The sequence below is a fragment of the Tachysurus fulvidraco genome, chromosome 8, assembly GCF_022655615.1.
Source record: "Tachysurus fulvidraco isolate hzauxx_2018 chromosome 8, HZAU_PFXX_2.0, whole genome shotgun sequence".
Lineage (NCBI taxonomy): Eukaryota > Metazoa > Chordata > Actinopteri > Siluriformes > Bagridae > Tachysurus > Tachysurus fulvidraco.
In genome coordinates this window covers 11,364,305-11,384,446 of record NC_062525.1, presented here as the reverse complement: position 1 = coordinate 11,384,446, position 20,142 = coordinate 11,364,305, and the positions used below count along the sequence as shown (strand labels likewise).

The 20,142-nt window shown below is 37.0% G+C and overlaps 1 protein-coding gene across 1 annotated transcript in view; it reads left to right on the top strand.

The window, feature by feature from the left end:
• Positions 1–19,876, top strand: part of LOC113638703 — a 42,654-nt gene extending 22,778 nt beyond the window's left edge. Inside the window, exons 6-14 of the mRNA XM_047817471.1 lie at positions 5,416–5,539; positions 5,803–6,516; positions 6,872–6,957; positions 15,766–15,817; positions 16,933–17,202; positions 17,307–17,588; positions 17,749–18,504; positions 18,681–19,394; positions 19,766–19,876. Of these exons, the coding sequence (XP_047673427.1) occupies positions 5,416–5,539; positions 5,803–6,516; positions 6,872–6,957; positions 15,766–15,817; positions 16,933–17,202; positions 17,307–17,588; positions 17,749–18,504; positions 18,681–19,394; positions 19,766–19,863 (3,096 nt within the window). The 3' untranslated portion in view covers positions 19,864–19,876. The remainder of the gene's footprint in view (positions 1–5,415; positions 5,540–5,802; positions 6,517–6,871; positions 6,958–15,765; positions 15,818–16,932; positions 17,203–17,306; positions 17,589–17,748; positions 18,505–18,680; positions 19,395–19,765) is intronic.
• Positions 19,877–20,142: the final 266 nt, after the last annotated feature.

The following is a 20,142-nucleotide window of genomic DNA, read 5'->3' as shown; positions in this document are numbered from 1 at the left end:
GTAAACTTTTGCTGACAATGTTTTTATGTTTTCTGATTTAGTAAGTCATACATTTAAAAACATGATTTGTAGTTTGGAAAATCACGCAGGTATGCAGGTGATTCTGTTTAAAGGTAAAAATTTCCCACAGGGTGACGTGATGCCAGTAGTGCAGTAGCTAGAAGAGAGAACTTCAGCTAGAACTTCAACTAAATAAATCCTCATGATTTAGGTCTCCACCTCTGATCACATTGTACCATATCTAAACTTGTATCTGGTTGAATACTAGCAATGATGGGCTGTCTCTCAATGGGAGTAGAGAAGAATGGCTTGGGAGCTTCTAGTTTGGACCATGCTCATCAGTGGCATGGGGTTTATCGCCACTAGCAGCCGTGGTTGCGTTTCACAAACTTTTTGCAGACCCCTCGGTGATGGAGTCGCCCGATTTAGGGTGTACTCTGATCATCCCGATAGAGAAAGGGCATAGGAAAGGTGGCCTAAAAATTGCCCACAATGTGGAATTCTTTATACTGTATTTGTTGTAACTTATCCAGGAGGCAATAGAGTGTGCAACTTAAGCCACCATTTCTAAGCCCTTTCCCTATTTAGGGTTTGTACTATAGACAAAGAGCCTAGAAATGCTCACATTCCTACTCTACTTATTTTATATATATATAGCTGTAAAGCCTGGGTCACATTCAGCAGACATTTAAGGTTGCTGGAAGACACATTCATTTAAGGTGCCTGCATGGAATGCTGAGGATCATTTGGTGTGATCATGTACCACATTCTAAAGTGCTCACCAGAACAGAGCATGGTGACAACTGGACACCAACTGTGTTGGCTCTAGAATGTTATAAGGATGCCTCAATTCCATGACAAGTCCTGCATGGGCAGCTTCATCTGGGCCTCTGTTCCAGGGTTTAAGTGGTATGAAGACCAGCTTAAAACATCACTGAGGACATAAATCAACACCTCATACTTTTAACTGTACCATTTGAAGCTCTGCCATAAAGGAATAGTGCATAATTGGAGAGAAACAGTACTGCAAACTAATAGCCATTAGGTACAGAAGATACTACTAAACATACTAATAGCTACAGTATGTCTGCCTACACAGATCCATGTTGCATTCTTGAATGCATTAATGTGTGAAATATTGAGGGCATGAACATGAAGAGGAATCAGGACTTTCTGCAGCTCAGTAAAGAAGATAGAAAAACTGTAATGTTTCTAAAAAAAATTTCCAGACGTGATGCAGTAACTGTGTCCTTAACAACACTTTGTATTTCAACAAGCTGTTATGAGTTCTTCTCTCTTCCTTTTTAAAGGATTAATGTGGTCTCTAGGTATGTATCAAGATAGACTTCCTGGTGTTATCTAAATGTTTACTGGTATAAGTACAATAGTGTCCATTTCTTTCTTCAGTAAATGTTAGCCAGTTTTTCTATTAACCACTGTGACTTCACATGCAGAAATATTGTAAACCTATTAATATTGAATGAAGACTATATTATATGTGCAGTATCTTTGTCTATTGATCCCCCCCCCCCCTCCACCTGTTAATGGTCATCATTATTTTACTTGTTTACACTTTAAACCATTTTGTTGCTGTAAATGTATAGTACACTATGATTGTTTACAGATGTAATAATGTACTAATGATACAGATCCATGTCACTCACAGCCTGACCTTCATGCCATCACAGATTCCCCTGTTGTTGTACACTTGCTGAGAGCTGTGGGTGTGACTGAATAATTAGTGATGGTGTAGTGTGTGTGTGAGAGTAAACTCAACTAATTATGTTGAACTGGAGGTGAATTAAATCTCCTTGCTCAGATTCTACAGTGTATAGTGCCTTCGCTTTCATGTACAGTTTATATAATGAAATATAATAGTATGCAATTTTAATATTTTGGTGAATATATAAAATATCAGAGAATAAACTGAACTATTAAAATATGCAATCAATGCTGTGCTTCTCTTATTTTTAAGTATCAGCAAACTTGTGTGTTGGAATAGATGAGAGATAGATGTGACTCACTGACCATCTTTTTGGGTTTGTAATTTTTTTTAATTTACCGGATGACTCCAGCGCAAAAACACATCACCTGATATTTCCTTATTCTCAGAGTTTTTGCTGGGTAGCTTGGTATTTGTTATGCGACTTAACTATAAATTTTATCTTAGAGAGTGTGGTGTTGAGTTTTTGTTTCGTTTTTTCATAAAGTAGTCCATCCGGTTTTCTGAATGTACACAAACAAGACTCTGTGTACACTCTTCATTTGTCACTGTACTGTGTGGGGGGTGGTTGGGTCTGACAGCTCAATATACAGGTAAAGTCAAACGACTTTATTTCTCTTTTCTTTTGGTTTAAAAGACTAAGCTATTTTATTAATCACTGTGTATATTTAATGTTTGGTCTGTGGGATTTTCCAAATGTACATTGAATGACAGGAGTTTGGGCAGAAAAAACAACTGTTCTTACAAAGACTCAAAACTTAGAATAACGTCTGGTTACATCCTCATATTCAGTTGCTGCGTCGTGTCTGGTGTTTGTTTGTATAAAATGATATTTGTAATTTGTTCTTTAGGAATTAATTTGTTGTGTTTTTTTTATTATTATTAATATTTTATTTATTTTTGGTCCATCTCTAACTTTTGACTGTGAACATACTGTATTTCTAGGTTGTGACAGCACAGAGAATGGCTTCAATTGGAGACCCACCTCAAGAGTCAGGTAAATTTCACAGATTCTTCTTAAACTATTGGTCAGTTGTTTCTATGATCATGTAACATAATCAAATAAAGCAAAACACTTAGCATTATATGATTTGAAAGAAAAATCAATATAGTTTGCAAAACAACTTGAAAATCACTAAAAATGTTTTGGTGAATTTCCATTTAGTCACATTTAGTGTCCAAGTGTCATATGCCATGTGATCTCAGTATATTTGCACCTGTTCCTGGAAGCAGCATATGAGGAATGTTGCAAAGTCTGTTAGACAACATGAATTACTTTATCATTAAGTTCATACAGCTATCAAAACAAGTCCAGGACAAGTTCATACTTATGAAATTAAAAGAAAAGCCAAGAGAAACAAAGGTACATTCATGGGGACAAGAAAATACAACCATCCTTTAATTATAATTATAACATAAATAACAATTCAGTGGCCCTCACCAACTTCCATAAACAAAGAACCAAACAGACCAAAAATTAAACCACCATAAAAAACTAAAATTTGCTAAAAATTAAAAAACACACCTTTCCTGAGTGAGTAATTAGCAGCTAGGTGTCAAAAATGTGTGACTATGTCTATAAAAGCAGAACTTTTGGGAGTTTGATGTTCTGGAGCTTTCCGATGTGCGTCTAAATCATGTCAAGAAAAATGAACAGCCATGAGCTCTAATAAATTGTTGTTTCCTCTTAATCAGTCTTTAGCTTGGCTGGATGTTTCTTGACTGAAATTTTCAAACGGTGCCACAGATTGGACTCTGAATTGGATTCAAATTTGACTTTCAGGGTCTTTTTTAAGCAGACTGAAGTATGTCTCTTATAATAGCCCCCTGCATCTTTCTCCATTCAGTCTCCCTTCAATTTTGACAAATTCTGCATTTCTGCTATACCATAAAGACATGATTGAATTTATTTCATTGTTTAGTCATTAGTGTGACTGACCAAATGCACTGCTTTGTAACAAGATCAAATAACTGTCTATAAATTTCACATCTCTCAGATCTGAGGATTATAATAATTGGACCCGGTGAGGTAAACGTGGCTTCAATTGGAAACATCATCCTTGGGAAAGAGGTGTTTGTGTCTCAGAATAGTAGCAAGTGCATAAAGAGAGATGGAGAGATAGCTGGTAGAAAAGTAACAGTGGTAGTCACACCTAATCGCTGGTCCAGACTTCCTCTGATTGACACAACAAAACGAGATAAACAAGAACTAATGCTCAGCATGATTCTGTGTGAGCCTGGACCTCATGCCATACTTCTAGACATTGGTGAGGAGGAGGTCACAAAAGAAATGGCTCTCTCAATGGAGGAGCACACAGAGCTTCTTGGCCAGGAAGTTTGGGATCATACAATATTATTATACTCATGTGGCAAACAGCAAGAAAAATGTGTTAAGGAATCAGGAGAAGCTTTCAAGAGGATTGCAAATAAATGTGGACACAGATATCACATTCTCAGTGACACAAATCAGGGTGATAGAATTCAGGTCAGAGAACTACTAAAGAAGATAGATGACATGGTACAGAAAAACAAAGGCAAACACTGTGAGATACATGGGAAGATCTACATTGTTCAGAAATGGAGGGAAGCTGAAGATAAACGAGCAGAAGAAAGGCTGCAAAAGACAAAGGAACTGAGAGAGATGCTGAGATCAAAAATGGGTAAGTAGAATATTACATATTTATTATAATTTTAATTTAAAACTGTTGGTAAATCAGACTTATAAATCACTCATTATGTCTGTAGGATTTAATAAGTGTACATTTTTAAAAGAATAATCAATCTCAGGAATCAGTACACAACACAGAGCCAACATCTCATGCTAGCTAGTTAAATGTATCTATCCAGCTAAAAACTTCTGTAACATCAGTGTGATCACGTCACTGACAGTTCAAATATAATATAAGACTATATTAATATAAAAATAAATAGCCAACTGTTAGCTTATGTCAGTTTCCATATAATTTCAGGAAATGTTCAAATGCTGAGTAACTAGAGTAATAATTATCTTCATTTAGAATTTTGATACCATTCTGCTCTTTATTTTTATAGGAAGCACAAGCCACAGTTCTGAGATCAGAATTTTGCTAACAGGATATCAGTTTTCTGGAAAAAGCTCAACAGGAAACACAATCCTGGCACAGGAAGCATTTGTGACATTTCCAAAAAAGAGGAGGTCAAAGTGCATGAAAAGTGAAGGAGACGTTCAAGGAAGGCACGTTACTGTAGTGGATACTCCAGGACGATGGAGAATTCACTCATTCGAGTACACTACTGAGCTTTGCAAGCAGGACCTGGTGCTTAGCGTAACTCAGTGTCCACCAGGACCCCACATTTTGCTTGTGTTTGTCCGTTTAGACACTTCGTTCACCGAAATGAACAGGAGGGCAATGGAGGAACACTTGCAGCTTTTTGGTGAGAATGTTTGGAGACACACCATGGTACTGTTCACCTGTGGGGATTTTCTGGGAGAAACAACGATTGAGCAGTTTATTGAGAGTCAAGGGAAAGCTCTGCAGTGGCTAGTGCAGAAATGTAACAACATGTACCACGTGTTCAACAACAACATTAAGGATGATCGCTCTCAGGTTTCTGAGCTGCTTGAGAAGATTGATGAGGTTGTTGCTAGTAACAGTGGTGGCCATTTTGAAATGGATCAGAAGATTTTGCAGGAGGTCCAAATGAAGAGGAAGATGGCAGAAGACAAAGCTAAAGAGAGGAGACTGATGGCAGAAGACAAAGCTAAAGAGAGGAGACTGATGGCAGAAGAGGCACAAAGAGGACCAACTAGTTCAATATCCGGAAAAGGTGACAAAGGTACCTTGAATGTGGTTATTTTCATTTGTAAATCACAACAAATATTTATCCACTTTGGTGAATGGCTGGCTGTTTATATCTCATATAGTATAACAGGATAGAAACACACTTATTCCACAATGTTAAATATAACTACAAACTACTTTCCTGAGTTTGATTATTTTGTTATTAATCAGGATCACTTTTTAGCTTCATTACATCATATCTTTGTGTTCTCTAAATGCATTGAGAAATGATTTCTGAATATTTCTGTTTGCTTACAGGAGCCTCGCCTAGTGATCCTGAGGTCAACATTGTATTAATTGGTTATAGAAAAGCTGGAAAGACCACAACTGGAAACATTATGTTAGGCAAAAACCTTTTTTCCAGACAAAAGACTTTTCAGAGTGAGCAGCAACATGGACAAGTAGCAGGAAGACAGGTAGCTGTAGTAGACACTCCAGGCTGGGACTGGGTCCATGATATGGAGGAAACACCTGAGCTTGACTGGCAGATAGTGCAGAGTGTTCACACTCATTGTTCCAAAGGTGCACCGGTTGTTTTCCTTCTGGTCGTGCGAGCAGCTTTTTCCTTCAAAGAGGTGAACAAACTCATTACTGAAGAATATCTGCAACTTCTTGGTGACTGCATCTGGAATTACACCATAGTGCTGTTCACTACTGGGGCCTGGATGGAAGACATAGACATAGAACTGCACATTGAGAGTGAAGGGGATGCACTGCAGTGGCTTGTAGATAAATGTGGGAACAGATACCATGTTATGGACACTAAAGGAAAGAAAGCAGCTGTACAAGTCCCTGAACTGATGAGAAAGATTGAACAAGTAGTGGCAAATAACAAGAGCTGTCCTTTTCAGTTAGACAAAGAAATCTGTGAGAAATTTGAGAACCAATGTTCCACTGCCAGCAATCAAACCTCACAAAGGATGTTACACGTCAGAAAGGAACACGGCAGCATGGGCTTGCTTCCACCTTACAGTACGTTTAAAAAAAAAAAAATTTTATAATGATAGTGCGGTGTTATAATACAGTGTTGATTGTGTTCTAACCAAATGAATAATTTAAGTATGTTCTTTATAGACTCTTTATAGACTTTTTTTAAGTTTACAGATTGTGACAATTGCATCAACCCTGGGTCCTAAAGAGCTACAGATTTGTGTTTTGTATGCAGAATATGTAAAATAAGTTAGAATGCTAAACACTGAAATTGCTCTCCAGGACAGCGTGAAGCTTGATTAAAAATGAAATTAAATAAATCTATTTAAAAATTAAAATAAATATCATTCAACTGGTTTCTAAACACTTATTCATGAAACTTTGTCTTATGTAACAGTGGATGATGGTGATGATGATGATGATAAGAGCTCTGGAATTAGCTCAGCTTCATCTATGCAGCATATGAGACTTCATCTACTTCACCATTAAGGTAGGCAAAATATAATGTTATAATGTTCATAACATGTTTAAACACATAAAAGATGCACATTTCAACTGTTTCTGATTAAAGTTAATGTTTGCTTCAAATATAAACCAACAGGGATAGATCACGCTCCAACAGGGACAGGTCACGCTCAACTTCACTTCAGAAAGAGCAAAACTCAGAGATCTGTCTATTCCCATCCACTCTAAAGCAGATGACACACAAGTCCAGTCTCTATAAGAGAACAAGCAGAAGACAAGAGGCTGAAAAATGAGGCACTGAAATAAACATAAAAAGCAGCATCACTCACAATTACAAAGTAAATGCACTGAATATAAACCAATGTATTTTTATCATGTGTATTTTAATCCAGTGCCGGATGATAAAGGAGGAAATGCAAAAAACATCTCATAAAAAAAAACTACCAGCAACAAGTGATAAAGAATCTACCAGCTTGTAGAACATCAGCATATTTTACTTAGTATTATATCTATAGTCATTCTGGCTTTCCTGTATGTGCAATAGAATAATTTGAGAATATAATGTTCTTTGTAATTCTAATTCATATTATTTGTAATTCCATATCCTTGGTATAAGGTATCATGTAAGTGAAGAATGAATGCCAGGAAAACTTTTGTGATATTAAAGTCATAACTTATACATTATTATTTTTTTTTTTTAAAGCAGAGAATCCTATAAATAATGTACTCAGAATTTAAACACAGCTACTTTTTATAAAACCTACATGTCTTGATATGTTATGACCAACAGAGGGAGATATGCTACATGTAATAGGGCTCTTTATTTAACCACACTTTAAGGTTATTATTATTATTATTATTATTATTATTATTATTATTATTATTATTATTATTATTATTATTGTTGTTGTTGTTGTTGTTGTTGTTGTTGTTGTTGTTGTTGTTGTTACTACAACTTCTACTACCTGCACTGTACTGTACTTATATTGTACTTAGGCAATGATACTCATACTCGTACTCATACTGTACTTAGGCAATGAGAGCATGTATCTTTTGTCCAATATCTTAACTGTATAATAAATAAAATATTGGCACAAAATATGTTTTCTGATTTAAACTGATAAAGCATTAGAAATATAATTTGTACTTTGGCAACATCACACATTCATTTGCAGTCATTTTGGTTGTTTGTATGCAGGTGATTCTGTTTAAAGGTCAATGTTGGTGTAGGTGGCACATGCCATTCTGACTTGGTGAGTATTTAATAGATATGAAATAAATTCAGTTTATTGACATTGTCTCAAAGCAGCTTTACAGAAGTATAGAGATAGAATAAAAATTTGTAAAGTTTAAAATTAAATAACAATTTATCTCCAACATCTATCACTAATGAGAGCATAAATCCCTAAAAAGCCAGAGGTGACTCCCTGAGATGATATGAGGAAGAAACCTTGAGAGAAACCAGGTTCAGAAGGGAACCCATGTGGTTGGTAGTGTATTGAGGAGTTTTTTGTTTTGTTTTCTTCACAATGTAGTCCATCCATTATTCTGAATTTACACAAGATTCTGTTGTACGCTTTTCATTTGTCACTGTACTGTGTGAGGAGTGGTTCGGTCCTACACCTCAAGATACAGGTAAATTAAAAAGACATTTTTATTCATTTTCTTTAGTTTAATAGGCCAAATATGCACAGTGAATAATAAATCAGCTTAATGTTTGTGTAAAATTCTATATTTTTGGCTCCATTTGTTGTTTAGGAATTGTTTTTTTCCTGTGTATGATTTTAAATTATGGAGTACATTAAAAGTCCTGTGTACTTGTTTGTCCAGCTCTAAATTTTGAGTGTGAACGTATTTGATCGTGTGGAAAGCAAATAGTGTGTGTCAACATTATGTCAAGAAAAATGGACACCAGTCATGACCTCACAGACACTGTTGCTGCTTATTATGCACAGTGCCATGTTTGGTGGTGGAAACCAAACACAGCCTATCACCAAAAGCACCTCATACCATTTGTCAAGAATGGTGGTGGAGATGATGGAGTGATGTTTTGCAGATTTTGAGAAACATTCAGTCATTGAACCAACAATGAACTCACCTTATGCCATAATATTCTTTGGAAAAATGCGAAGCAAAAGATAGATAAAAATGTTCAGCAGCTTAAGCTGGGCCAAAATTAGGAATGCAACGTCTCCAAACAAAACCACAGTGAAGCATGGTGCTGGGAGTATCATGCTGTGAGTGCTTTTCATCAGTATTAACTGGTCAGGGTTGAGGACAAATATTTTTGTAACCAACAAGGTTTTAGCACCTTATGATTGTAACTTTAAATGTTAGACATATTTACTAAATGGAATGATGAAGTCCATCAAGGCTGATGAATGTTTCAAAGGTCAAATATAAGTAAGTGGGCACTGTACAGTACAGTGCCTTGGAAAGGTTTTCAGGGCCTTTAAATTATTTAATCAGATTTGAATTATTAACTAATATGCCATTAATATAAAATATTTTGCCAGAAAAATGTATTAGTTGACAGCAAACCTTACAAAATAATGATTGAAAATTGGTGCTTTCTTAAGTAGTAAATCTATGCAATAACATAGTTTCTCAGGGTCTGTTCTTATTTTTGCATACTGTTTGGGAATGATGACTCATTTGTACTGGCAAATTGGCTCCAGGCTTCAGGTTGGCAGTTTGAAACTCTAAAATAGGTTTTAAAGAAAAAAGGCCCTAAAGCATGATGCTGCCACCACTATATTTCACTGTAGGGATGATATGGAATAAGATATGGAAAGCATTTAGATTGAGCCACACTTAATGCTTTGAATCTTGTACAAATCTAAATTTTGATCTCTTCACACTGAACTCAATTTTGAATGAGAAATATAACAAACAGTGGTAGACTGCAGGTTTGTCTTAACCAAATATATAGTTTTAATGATCTTTATTTTAGTGTGAATCCATCTAGAAGTATTTTTAAAATAATGAAAAATGTTTAAAATACCATACATTAAATTTGTCATTCTGCTGTTTTGGCTAAAAATAAATAAATGTCAATTTGGACACAGATTTCCTAATGCTTATAAAGAAAACTGTCTTACTTAACAGTGAATGATGATTATTATGATGACAAAAAAGCTCTGGATTTGTCTTAGCGCTATCTCTGCATCTCATAATTACGGTAGGCAAAATATTAAATGGATCGTGTTCAGACACATAAATAATACACATTGCATTGATATCTGACTAACGTTCATGTTTGCTTCAAATATAAACTAATAGGGGTTTGTCTCACTCAACTTCACTTCAGTAAGAGCAGAACTCAGAGATCTGTTTATTCCCATCCACTCTAAAGCAGATCCTGACACACCAGTTTAACACAAATCACACAAACCTTTAAGGGAACAAGCAGAAGACAAGAGGCTGATAACTGAGTTACAGAAAACATAAAATAAAGTGCACATAAAGTCTGTATACTGTTTTTGTCATTTGTATTTATGTATCATTTGACCTTAGTATAAAGTATTATCTAATTGAATAATATATTTTGAAAACTTTATCTTAATTGTATAATAAAGTAAACTTTTGCTGACAATGTTTTTATGTTTTCTGATTTAGTAAGTCATACATTTCAAAACATGATTTGTAGTTTGGAAAATCCACTATTCATTTGCAGTCATTTTGGTTTTATGTATGTAGGTGATTCTGATTAAAGGTAAATTTCCCACAGGGTGAAGTGATGCCACTAGTGGAGTAGTCCAGTAGCAAGAAGAGAGAACTTCAGCTAGAACTTTGTCGGAACTCAGAGCCGGTCTCCAAGTCGACACATCGCAGGGTGATCTCCACACTTAGACTTTTTGGTTACTAAAGACTGTTTTAGTTAAACTTAACTGTTAACTCTATAATTACTACAAAAATACTGAGAAAACTCCTCAGATCTGGATGAGAATGACTTCTTTATTGTGGTCAATCAGCCAACAAATTATAATTTGCCAAATTCAAAGTATCAAATTGCCAAATTAAAAGTAACAAATTGCCAAATTAAAAGTAACAAATGAAAACCCCCAAAAAGAGCATGTCATGCAAAATCAATCAAGAAAAACAAGAACTCTCGTGACGTCCTTGCAAAAATAAAAACACCCACCTTGACCCGCGGACACGGGCACGCGTGCGCGCGCACGCGCCCCCACACGCGCACACACACACCTTCGCCCCCGAAGAACCAAAAAAAAAAAAAACCTCGGATATCTTCTCAATATATATACCCTGGCGCTCCTAGGAGCCCAGGTGCCATATCACCTTATTTACCGGCCTTACCTCCTATGTTTTCTAAACACACTGACCCAATTTCCCCTTATTTCCCATTACCTTTCACCCATATGCCCATTTATGGATTTTCCTCCCCTTATTTTTCATGACCTCAGACTAAACACCTGGGCCTTCTTCAGTCTGCACAACAAGTTTATGAGCACCACATGCCCATTTATGGATTTTCCTCCCCTTATTTTTCAGGGCCTAGGTCTGTGGACCACTGTTTTTTTCATTCTACATAACATGTTATTGCTATGGACCAAGGTCTGAGAACCATGGTGTTCTTCATTTTCCATAACAATTTATGAGCTAAGGTCTGGGAACCATGGTCTTTTCCCTTCTACATAACAAGTTGTTATTACATGTGCTCAGACTGACTAGGCCTGACAGCCCCGAATCTGGTTGCAATAAACATCTTTGGCCTACAAGATCACCTTACATATGTCTTATGACAGCAATTGTAATATTTTGCAAGGCCTAATACTTTACTTTGGTTATAGTATTGTAAGGAATAATATTTAAATTATTTCTACTAAGATTTTTTTACATAAATTTTTTTAAAGATTTTTTAAAATAAATCCTCATTATTTAGGTCTCCACCACAGATCACGTTGTACCATATCTAAACTTGTATCTGGTTGAATACTAGCAATGATGGGCTGTTTATGGTCATTAGCAGCTGTTGTTGAGTTTTAGCTACTTTTTGCAGACCTCTCGGTGATGGAGTAGCCCGATTTAGGGTGTACTCTGATCACCCCAATAGAGGAAGGCCATAGGAAAGGTGGCCTAAAAATTGCCCACAACATGGAATTCTTTGTGTTGTAACTTACCGAGAGGCAATATAGTCTGCAATTTACGCCACCATTTCTAAGCCCTTTTCCTATTTAGGGTTTGTACTATAGACAAAGAGCCTAGAAATGCTCACGTTCCTACTCTTCTAATTTCATATCTACAGCTGTAAAGCCTGGGTCACATTCAGCAGACATTTAAGGCTCTTCAGCTCTTCCTGTTATTTTTCACAAAACCTCTCCATGACAGGCTGGAAAGCAATATTGGGATCATGATAACTTTCCGACTGAACAGAATTTTTCAATACGCAAGCCCTTAGCCGTGCAGGACCTTGAGTTGCAGTATTCTGACTATTGTGTGTTTGTGGCATACTTTCCATTGGTGTGAAGGCCAACAGCATTGTTAGGACTTGTCAGGCAACACTACCTACACTGTCCACTCACAATAGTTCCATCTTTCAAATTCTTGGGTAATTTTCTTACTGAGGGCTGCAACATCAACCACATAATCCACAAGCCTCTGTAGCCTTTGTCAATCACAGACAAAAGTTTTTTTAAAACCAGGCACCTTCAACTACATACTGTACCATCTATAAACCACCTGTATCACTACAGCTGTTAAGCCTGGGTCATGTTTAGCCGACATCTAAGGTTGCTGGACTACTTTTTTATTTAAGGTGCTTGCATGGAATCCTGAGGATCATGTGGTGTGATCATTCATCCACATTCTAATGTGCTCACCAGAACAGAGCATGGTGACTACTGGACACCAACCCTGGAATGTTATAAGGATGCCTGAATTCCATGGCAAGTCCTGCATGGCCTTTATTATCACCACATATACATTACAGCAATGTGGAATTCTTTTCTTCACATACCCCAACTAAGGAGGTTGGGGTCAGAGTGCAGGGGCAGCTATGATACAGCGCCCCTGGAGCAGGGAGGATTGAGGGCCTTGCTCAAGGGCCCAACAGTGCAGCCGATCCTCCAATCAACAACCCAGAGCCTTAACCTTTTGAACCACCACTTCATCACCATAACCCTAACATCTCGTCATGTACCAACTACCTTAAAGAGTGTTGGGGTTATTACCATCCTGAAGAAACCTGCTCTGGATCCAACAGACATCAGTAACTACAGACAGGTGTCACTTCTCTCTTTTCTTTTAAAAATTCCTGAAAGAACTGTCTATAATCAGCTGTCTGTCTGTCTCTCACAGAACAACCTCCAAGATCCCAACAGTCTGGCTTTAAAGCAGCACATTTGACAGAGGCAGCCATTTTGATTATCTCTGAGAAATTACATGCTGCTAGATCAACCAAGCAGTCATCTGTCCTTCATCCTCCCTTTCTGCAGCATTTGTTATGGTCAACCACAAGACATCTGCTCCACACAGTCCCTCCACTGGGGTCCCACAGGGCTCAGCACTTCAGAATCAGAATCAGAATCAGCTTTATTGCCAGGCATGTTTTCACATGTGAGGAATTTGTTTTAGTGACATAATCTCCACAGTGTAACAGAATGACATATGTAGTATAGATGAAATTGTATGTACACATTTACAGGTGTGAAATGTGCAGTTAAAATAAACACATGAAATATACATATGCAAATAAGTATACAATATGGGAATACAGGAAGTGGTAGCTCAGTGGTTAAGGTGTTGGGCTACTGATCGGAAGGTCATGGGTTCGAACCCCAGGTCCACCAAGCTGCCACTGCTGGGCCCCTGAGCAAGGCCCTTAACCCTCAGTTGCTCACTGTAAGTCACTCTGGATAAGGGTGTCTGCTAAATGCCATAAATGCAAATATATACAATCTGTATGTGCAATTGTGAAATGTTTATTTTAAAATAAACATACGAAATATACTTCTGCAAATAAGTATACAATATATACAATTTGTATGTACACATGTGCAATTGTGAAATGTGCAGTTGAAGTAAACATAAACATTCAGACAATATGTATGCATGTATGTACAGAGTGCAAGTATGATTATACATTGAGGTATACATAGTGCAAATATTATGTGTTGTGTGTTCCATGGTGTTAATTGTTCATCAGGTGGATTGCTTGAGGGAAGAAACTGTTCCTGGTTGTTCTGGAGCTCGGGGCTCTGTAGCGCCGACCAGATGGCAACAGTTCAAAGAGGGAGTGTGCTGGATGTGAGGGGTCCAGGGTGATTTTCTTTGCTCTTTTGCACAGTCTGGAGGAGTACAAGAGTGGGGAGAGGCCAATGATTCACTCAGCAGTCCGGACGACCCTCTGTAGTCTTCTGCGGTCGAATTTGGTGGCTGAGCTGAATCAAACAGTTACCGAGGACCAGACAGCCAGCCGCTCAACCTCCAGTCTGTAAGCAGACTCGTCACCGTCCTTGTGCATGTGCATGTGTGTAAAATTATATATTATTTTCTACATTTGTTCTTTAGGAATTTATTTTTCCATTGATTTTTTTAACTTGTTTGTCCAGCTCTAAATTTTGGCTGTGAACATATTTCTACACAACACACAGGATGGCTTCAATTGGAGACCCACCTCAAGAGTCAGGTGAATTTCTGATTGTACTGATTGTCAGTTGTTGCTTTTATGAACATGTAACAAAAACAAATAAAGCAAAACACTTTGCATTGTTTCTTAATATCATTGCTGACATGGAGCTACTAAGGATTAAATTTCATTGATCTTCACAAAATATATATGTAGGATAAATCAATATAGTTTGCAAAATAACTAAATATTTTGGTGCATTTCCATTTAGTTACATATATAGCTGTATGGTGTCCAACTGTCATATGTCACGTGATCTCAGTACATTTGCACCTGTTCTCCGAAGCAGCAGATGAGGAATGTTGCCAAGTTTGTTAGACAACTTAAATTACTTTTTCATTAAGATCATACAGCTAACAAAACAAGCCCAGGACAAATCCCTTGTTCTGTATATATAGCTCAAAGACGTGTCTATTTCACGTATGTTCGGCTACTTTGTTAGGTATCAGCAACTTAAAAAAAAATCTAGATGTGTATTTGTTTGATTAGATGAGAGTTAGATTACACAAACACATTGGAATAGTTGTGGGGTTTGTATATTTTAATTTACCAGAGGATTTTAGCGCAAAAATAAAATCACCTGACATTTCCTTGTTTTCAGTTGTTTTGTTGGGCAGGTTGGTATTTGGTATGTGACTAAAAATTTCTTAAAGTCTGTGTTGAGTTTTTGGTTTTGTTTTCTTCACAATGTAGTCCATCCAGTTTTCTGAGTGTACACCAGATTCTGTTTTTGTACACTTCATTTCTCACTGTACTGTGTGAGGAGTGGTTCGGTCATACAGCTCAAGATACAGGTAAATTAAAAAGACATTTTTACTCATTTCCTTTAGTTTAATAGACCAAATATGCACAGTGATTAATAAATCAGCTTAATGTTTGGTCTGTGTGATTTTCAAAATCTACCTTTAATAACAGAAATTAAAGAAATTAAACATAAATTTACTCTGCACATTGATCAAAATTTGATCAGAGTTTGACACCCCTGCTCTAAACTTTTAATAATAATACATCTGGTTACATCCTCATATATCAACTAAAGAATGTGCGTGCGTGCGTGCGTGCGTGTTTGTGTGTGATTTATCCTGTGCATGATTTTTATTTTTAAATGAAGGCATGCATTAAAAGTTCTGTGTACTTGTTTGTCCGGCTCTAACTTTTGAGTGTGAACATATTTCTAGGTTGTGACAGCACAGAGAATGGCTTCAATTGGAAACCCACCTCAAGAGTCAGGTAAATTTCACAAATTCTTTGGTCAGTTGTCATTGTTTTTCTGATTGTGTGGAAAGCAAATAGCAAAACATTTAGCATTAATGCTCAACATTACAGTGCTTTGTATAATTATTCCACCCCCTTGAAATTTGCAGTTAATGTTTCATGTGATCTTGTTATAAATACACCTGTTTCTGGAAGAGGAATGTTGTGAAGATAACATACATTAACAAACTTTACCACGAAGATTACAAGAGGTTACAAGAGTAATTCTTCTAATGTCTCACCATACTGAAAACACCAAACCACAGTGAATCGGTGCTGGGAGCATCAGGCTGTGAGAGTGTTTTTCATCAGCAAAAACTGGTCAGGGTTGAGGACAAATATTTTTGTAACCAACAAGGTTTCATCACCTTATGATTGTACCTTTAAATGTTAGACACATTTACTAAATGGAATGATAAAGTCCATTAAGGTTGCTGAATGTATCAACAAATGCATAAAATGTAGGTAAGTGGGCACTGTACAGGCCTTGGAAAGGTTTTCAGTGCCTTTAAATGATTTAATAAGGTTTGTATTATTTGGATTAACTAATATGCCATTATAATACATTTTGACAGCAAAATGTATTAGTTTACAGCAAACCTTACAGAATAATGATTAAATTATTCTGTATGCTGCTTTCTTAAGTAGTAAAATATTCAATAACATAGTCTGTCTGGGTCTCCAGGCTCCAGGCTGGCTGTTTGTAGACACAAAAAAGGTTCTCATGAAGGTTTTAAAGAAAAAATGCCATAAAGCATAATGTTGCCACAACCATTTCACAGTAGGGATGATGTAGAATAAGATATGGAATGCATTTAGATTGAGCCACACTTACGCAATTCTCAATTTGGTCTCTTCACACTGAAAAACAGAATGAAATACATAGGTATGTTTATTATTGGTTATTGAAATATAAATTAGATGAATTCCAGGAGGATAAATACTTTTGTAAGTTACTGCAAATTTTCTGCATATATGCTATAGCACAAAGAAGTGTTTGCATCTATTTCATTGTTTTATCATTAGCGTGACTGACCAAATGCTTTGTAACAAGATCACATAACTGTCTATAAATGTCACATGTCTCTCAGATCTGAGGATTATAATAATTGGACCCCATGAGATGAACGTGACTTCAATTGGAAACATCATCCTTGGGAGAGAGGTGTTTGTGTCTCAGAATAGTAGCAAGTGCATAAAGAGAGATGGAGAGATAGCTGGTAGAAAAGTAACAGTGGTAGTCACACCTAATTGCTGGTCCAGACTTCCTCTGATTGACACAACAAAACGAGATAAAGAAGAACTAATGCTCAGCATGATTCTGTGTGAGCCTGGACCTCATGCCATCCTTCTAGCCATTGGTGAGGAGGAGGTCACAAAGGAAATGGCTCTCTCAATGGAGGAGCACACAGAGCTTCTTGGCCAGGAAGTTTGGGATCATACAATATTATTATACTCATGTGACAAACAGCAAGAAAAAAGGAATCAGGAGAAGCTTTCAAGAGGATTGCAAATAAATGTGGACACAGATATCACATTCTCAGTGACACAAATCAGGGTGATAGAATTCAGGTCAGAGAACTACTAAAGAAGATAGATGACATGGTACAGAAAAACAAAGGCAAACACTGTGAGATACATGGGAAGATCTACATTGTTCAGAAATGGAGGGAAGCTGAAGATAAAAGTGCAGAAGAAAGGCTGCAAAAGGCAAAGGATCTGAGAGAGATGCTGAGATCAAAAATGGGTAAGTAGAATATTACATATTTATTATAAATTTATTTGTAAATGCTGGTAAATCATTCATCCTGTCTGTAGTATATATAAGATTTGGAGATTTTCAAAAATTGCTCTTACTGGTAGAACAAAGCAATTTTAAGATGCCATTTTGCTCTTTATTTTTATAGGAAGCACAAGCCACAGTTCTGAGATCAGAATTTTGCTAACAGGTTATCAGTTTTCTGGAAAAAGCTCAACAGGAAACACAATCCTGGCACAGGAAGCATTTATGACACTTCCAAAAAAAAGGATGTCAAAGTGTGTAAAAAGTGAAGGAGACGTTCAAGGAAGGCACGTTATTGTAGTAGATACTCCAGGACGATGGAGAATTCACCCATTCAAGTACACTACTGAGCTTTGCAAGCAGGACCTGGTGCTTAGCGTAACACATTGTCCACCAGGACCCCACATTTTGCTTGTGTTTGTCCGTTTAGACACTTCGTTCACTGAAATGAACAGGAGGGCAACGGAGGAACACTTGCAGCTTTTTGGTGAGAATGTTTGGAGACACACCATGGTACTGTTCACCTGTGGGGACTTTCTGGGAGAAACAACGATTGAGCAGTGTATTGAGAGTCAAGGGTCAGCTCTGCAGTGGCTAGTGCAGAAATGTAACAACATGTACCATGTGTTCAACAACAACATAAAGGATGATCGCTCTCAGGTTTCTGAGCTGCTTGAAAAGATTGATGAGATTGTTGCTAATAACGGTGGTGGCCATTTTGAAATGGACCAGAAGATTTTGCAGGAGGTCCAAATGAAGAGGAAGATGGCAGAAGACAAAGCTAAAGAGAGAAGACTGATGGCAGAAGACAAAGCTAAAGAGAGGAGACTGATGGCAGAAGAGGCACAAAGAGGATCAACTAGTTCAATATCTGAAAAAGGTGACAAAAGTACCATGAATGTGGTCATTTTCATTTCATTTTCATTAACAGGATAGAAACACACTTATTCCACAATGTACAAACAATGTACAAACTTTCCTGAGCATGATTTTTTTTTATTATTATTCAGGATCACATTTTAGAAATCATATCTGAATATTTCTGTTTGCTTACAGGAGCCTCGCCTTGTGATCCTGAGCTCAACATTGTATTAATTGGTTATAGAAAAGCTGGAAAGACCACAACTGGAAACATTATGTTAGGCAAAAACCTTTTTTCCAGACAAAAGACTTTTCAGAGTGAGCAGCAACATGGACAAGTAGCAGGAAGACATATAGCTGTAGTAGACACTCCAGGCTGGGACTGGGTCCATGATATGGAGGAAACACCTGAGCTCGACTGGCAGATAGTGCAGAGTGTTCACACTCATTGTTCCAAAGGTGCACCGGTTGTTTTCCTTCTGGTCGTGCGAGCAGCTTTTTCCTTCAAAGAGGTGAACAAACTCATTACTAAAGAATATCTGCAACTTCTTGGTGACTGCGTCTGGAATCACACCATAGTGCTGTTCACTACTGGGGCCTGGATAGAAGACATAGACATAGAACTGCACATTGAGAGTGAAGGGCATGCACTGCAGTGGCTTGTAGATAAATGTGGGAACAGATATCATGTTATGGACACTAAAGGAAAGAAAGCAGCTGTACAAGTCCCTGAACTGATGAGAAAGATTGAACAAGTGGTGGCAAATAACAAGAGCTGCCCTTTTCAGTTAGACAAAGAAATCTGTGAGAAATTTGAGAAGCAATCTTCCATTGTCAGCAATCAAACCTCACAAAGTATGTTACACATCAGAAAGGAACACGGCAGCATGAACTGGCATCCACCTAACAGTACGTTTGGTATAATAGTGTTGATTGTGTTCTAACCAAATTAATAATTAAAGTGTGTTCTTTATAGACTTTTTTTTACAGTTTAAGTCATGAGTTTCAGAAGACTGAATTTGAGATTGTGACATTTGCATCAACCCTGGGTCCTGAAGGGCTACAGATTTGTGTTTTATATGTAGAATATATAAAATAAGTTAGAATGCTAAACACTGAAATGGCTCTGCAGGACAGGGGGCATCCACTAAGATGTAATTTAAAATAACGTATAATGGCTAAGATACTCCTAAATTAAATATATCTACTTAATAATTAAAATAAATATCATTCTACTGGTTTATTAACATTTATTCATGAAACTCTGTCTTATTCAACAGTGGATGATGATTATGATGAAGATTCTGATAAGAGCTCTGGAATTAGCTCAGCTTCATCTCTGCAGCATGAGACTTCATCTACTCCACCATTAAAGTAGGCAAAATAATGAACAGAACATGTTTAAACACATAAAATATGCACATTTCAATTGTTTCTGATTAAAGTTAATGTTTGCTTCAAATATAAACCAACAGGGATAGGTCACGCTCCAAGAGGGGTAGCTCATGCTCAACAAGTTCACTTCAGTAAGAGCAGAACTCTGAGAGATCTGTTCGCTCCCATCCACTCTAAAGCAGTTCTTGACACACCAGTTTCTATAAGAGAACAAGCAGAAGACAAGAGGCTGAAAACCGAGACACTGAGATAAACATAAAAA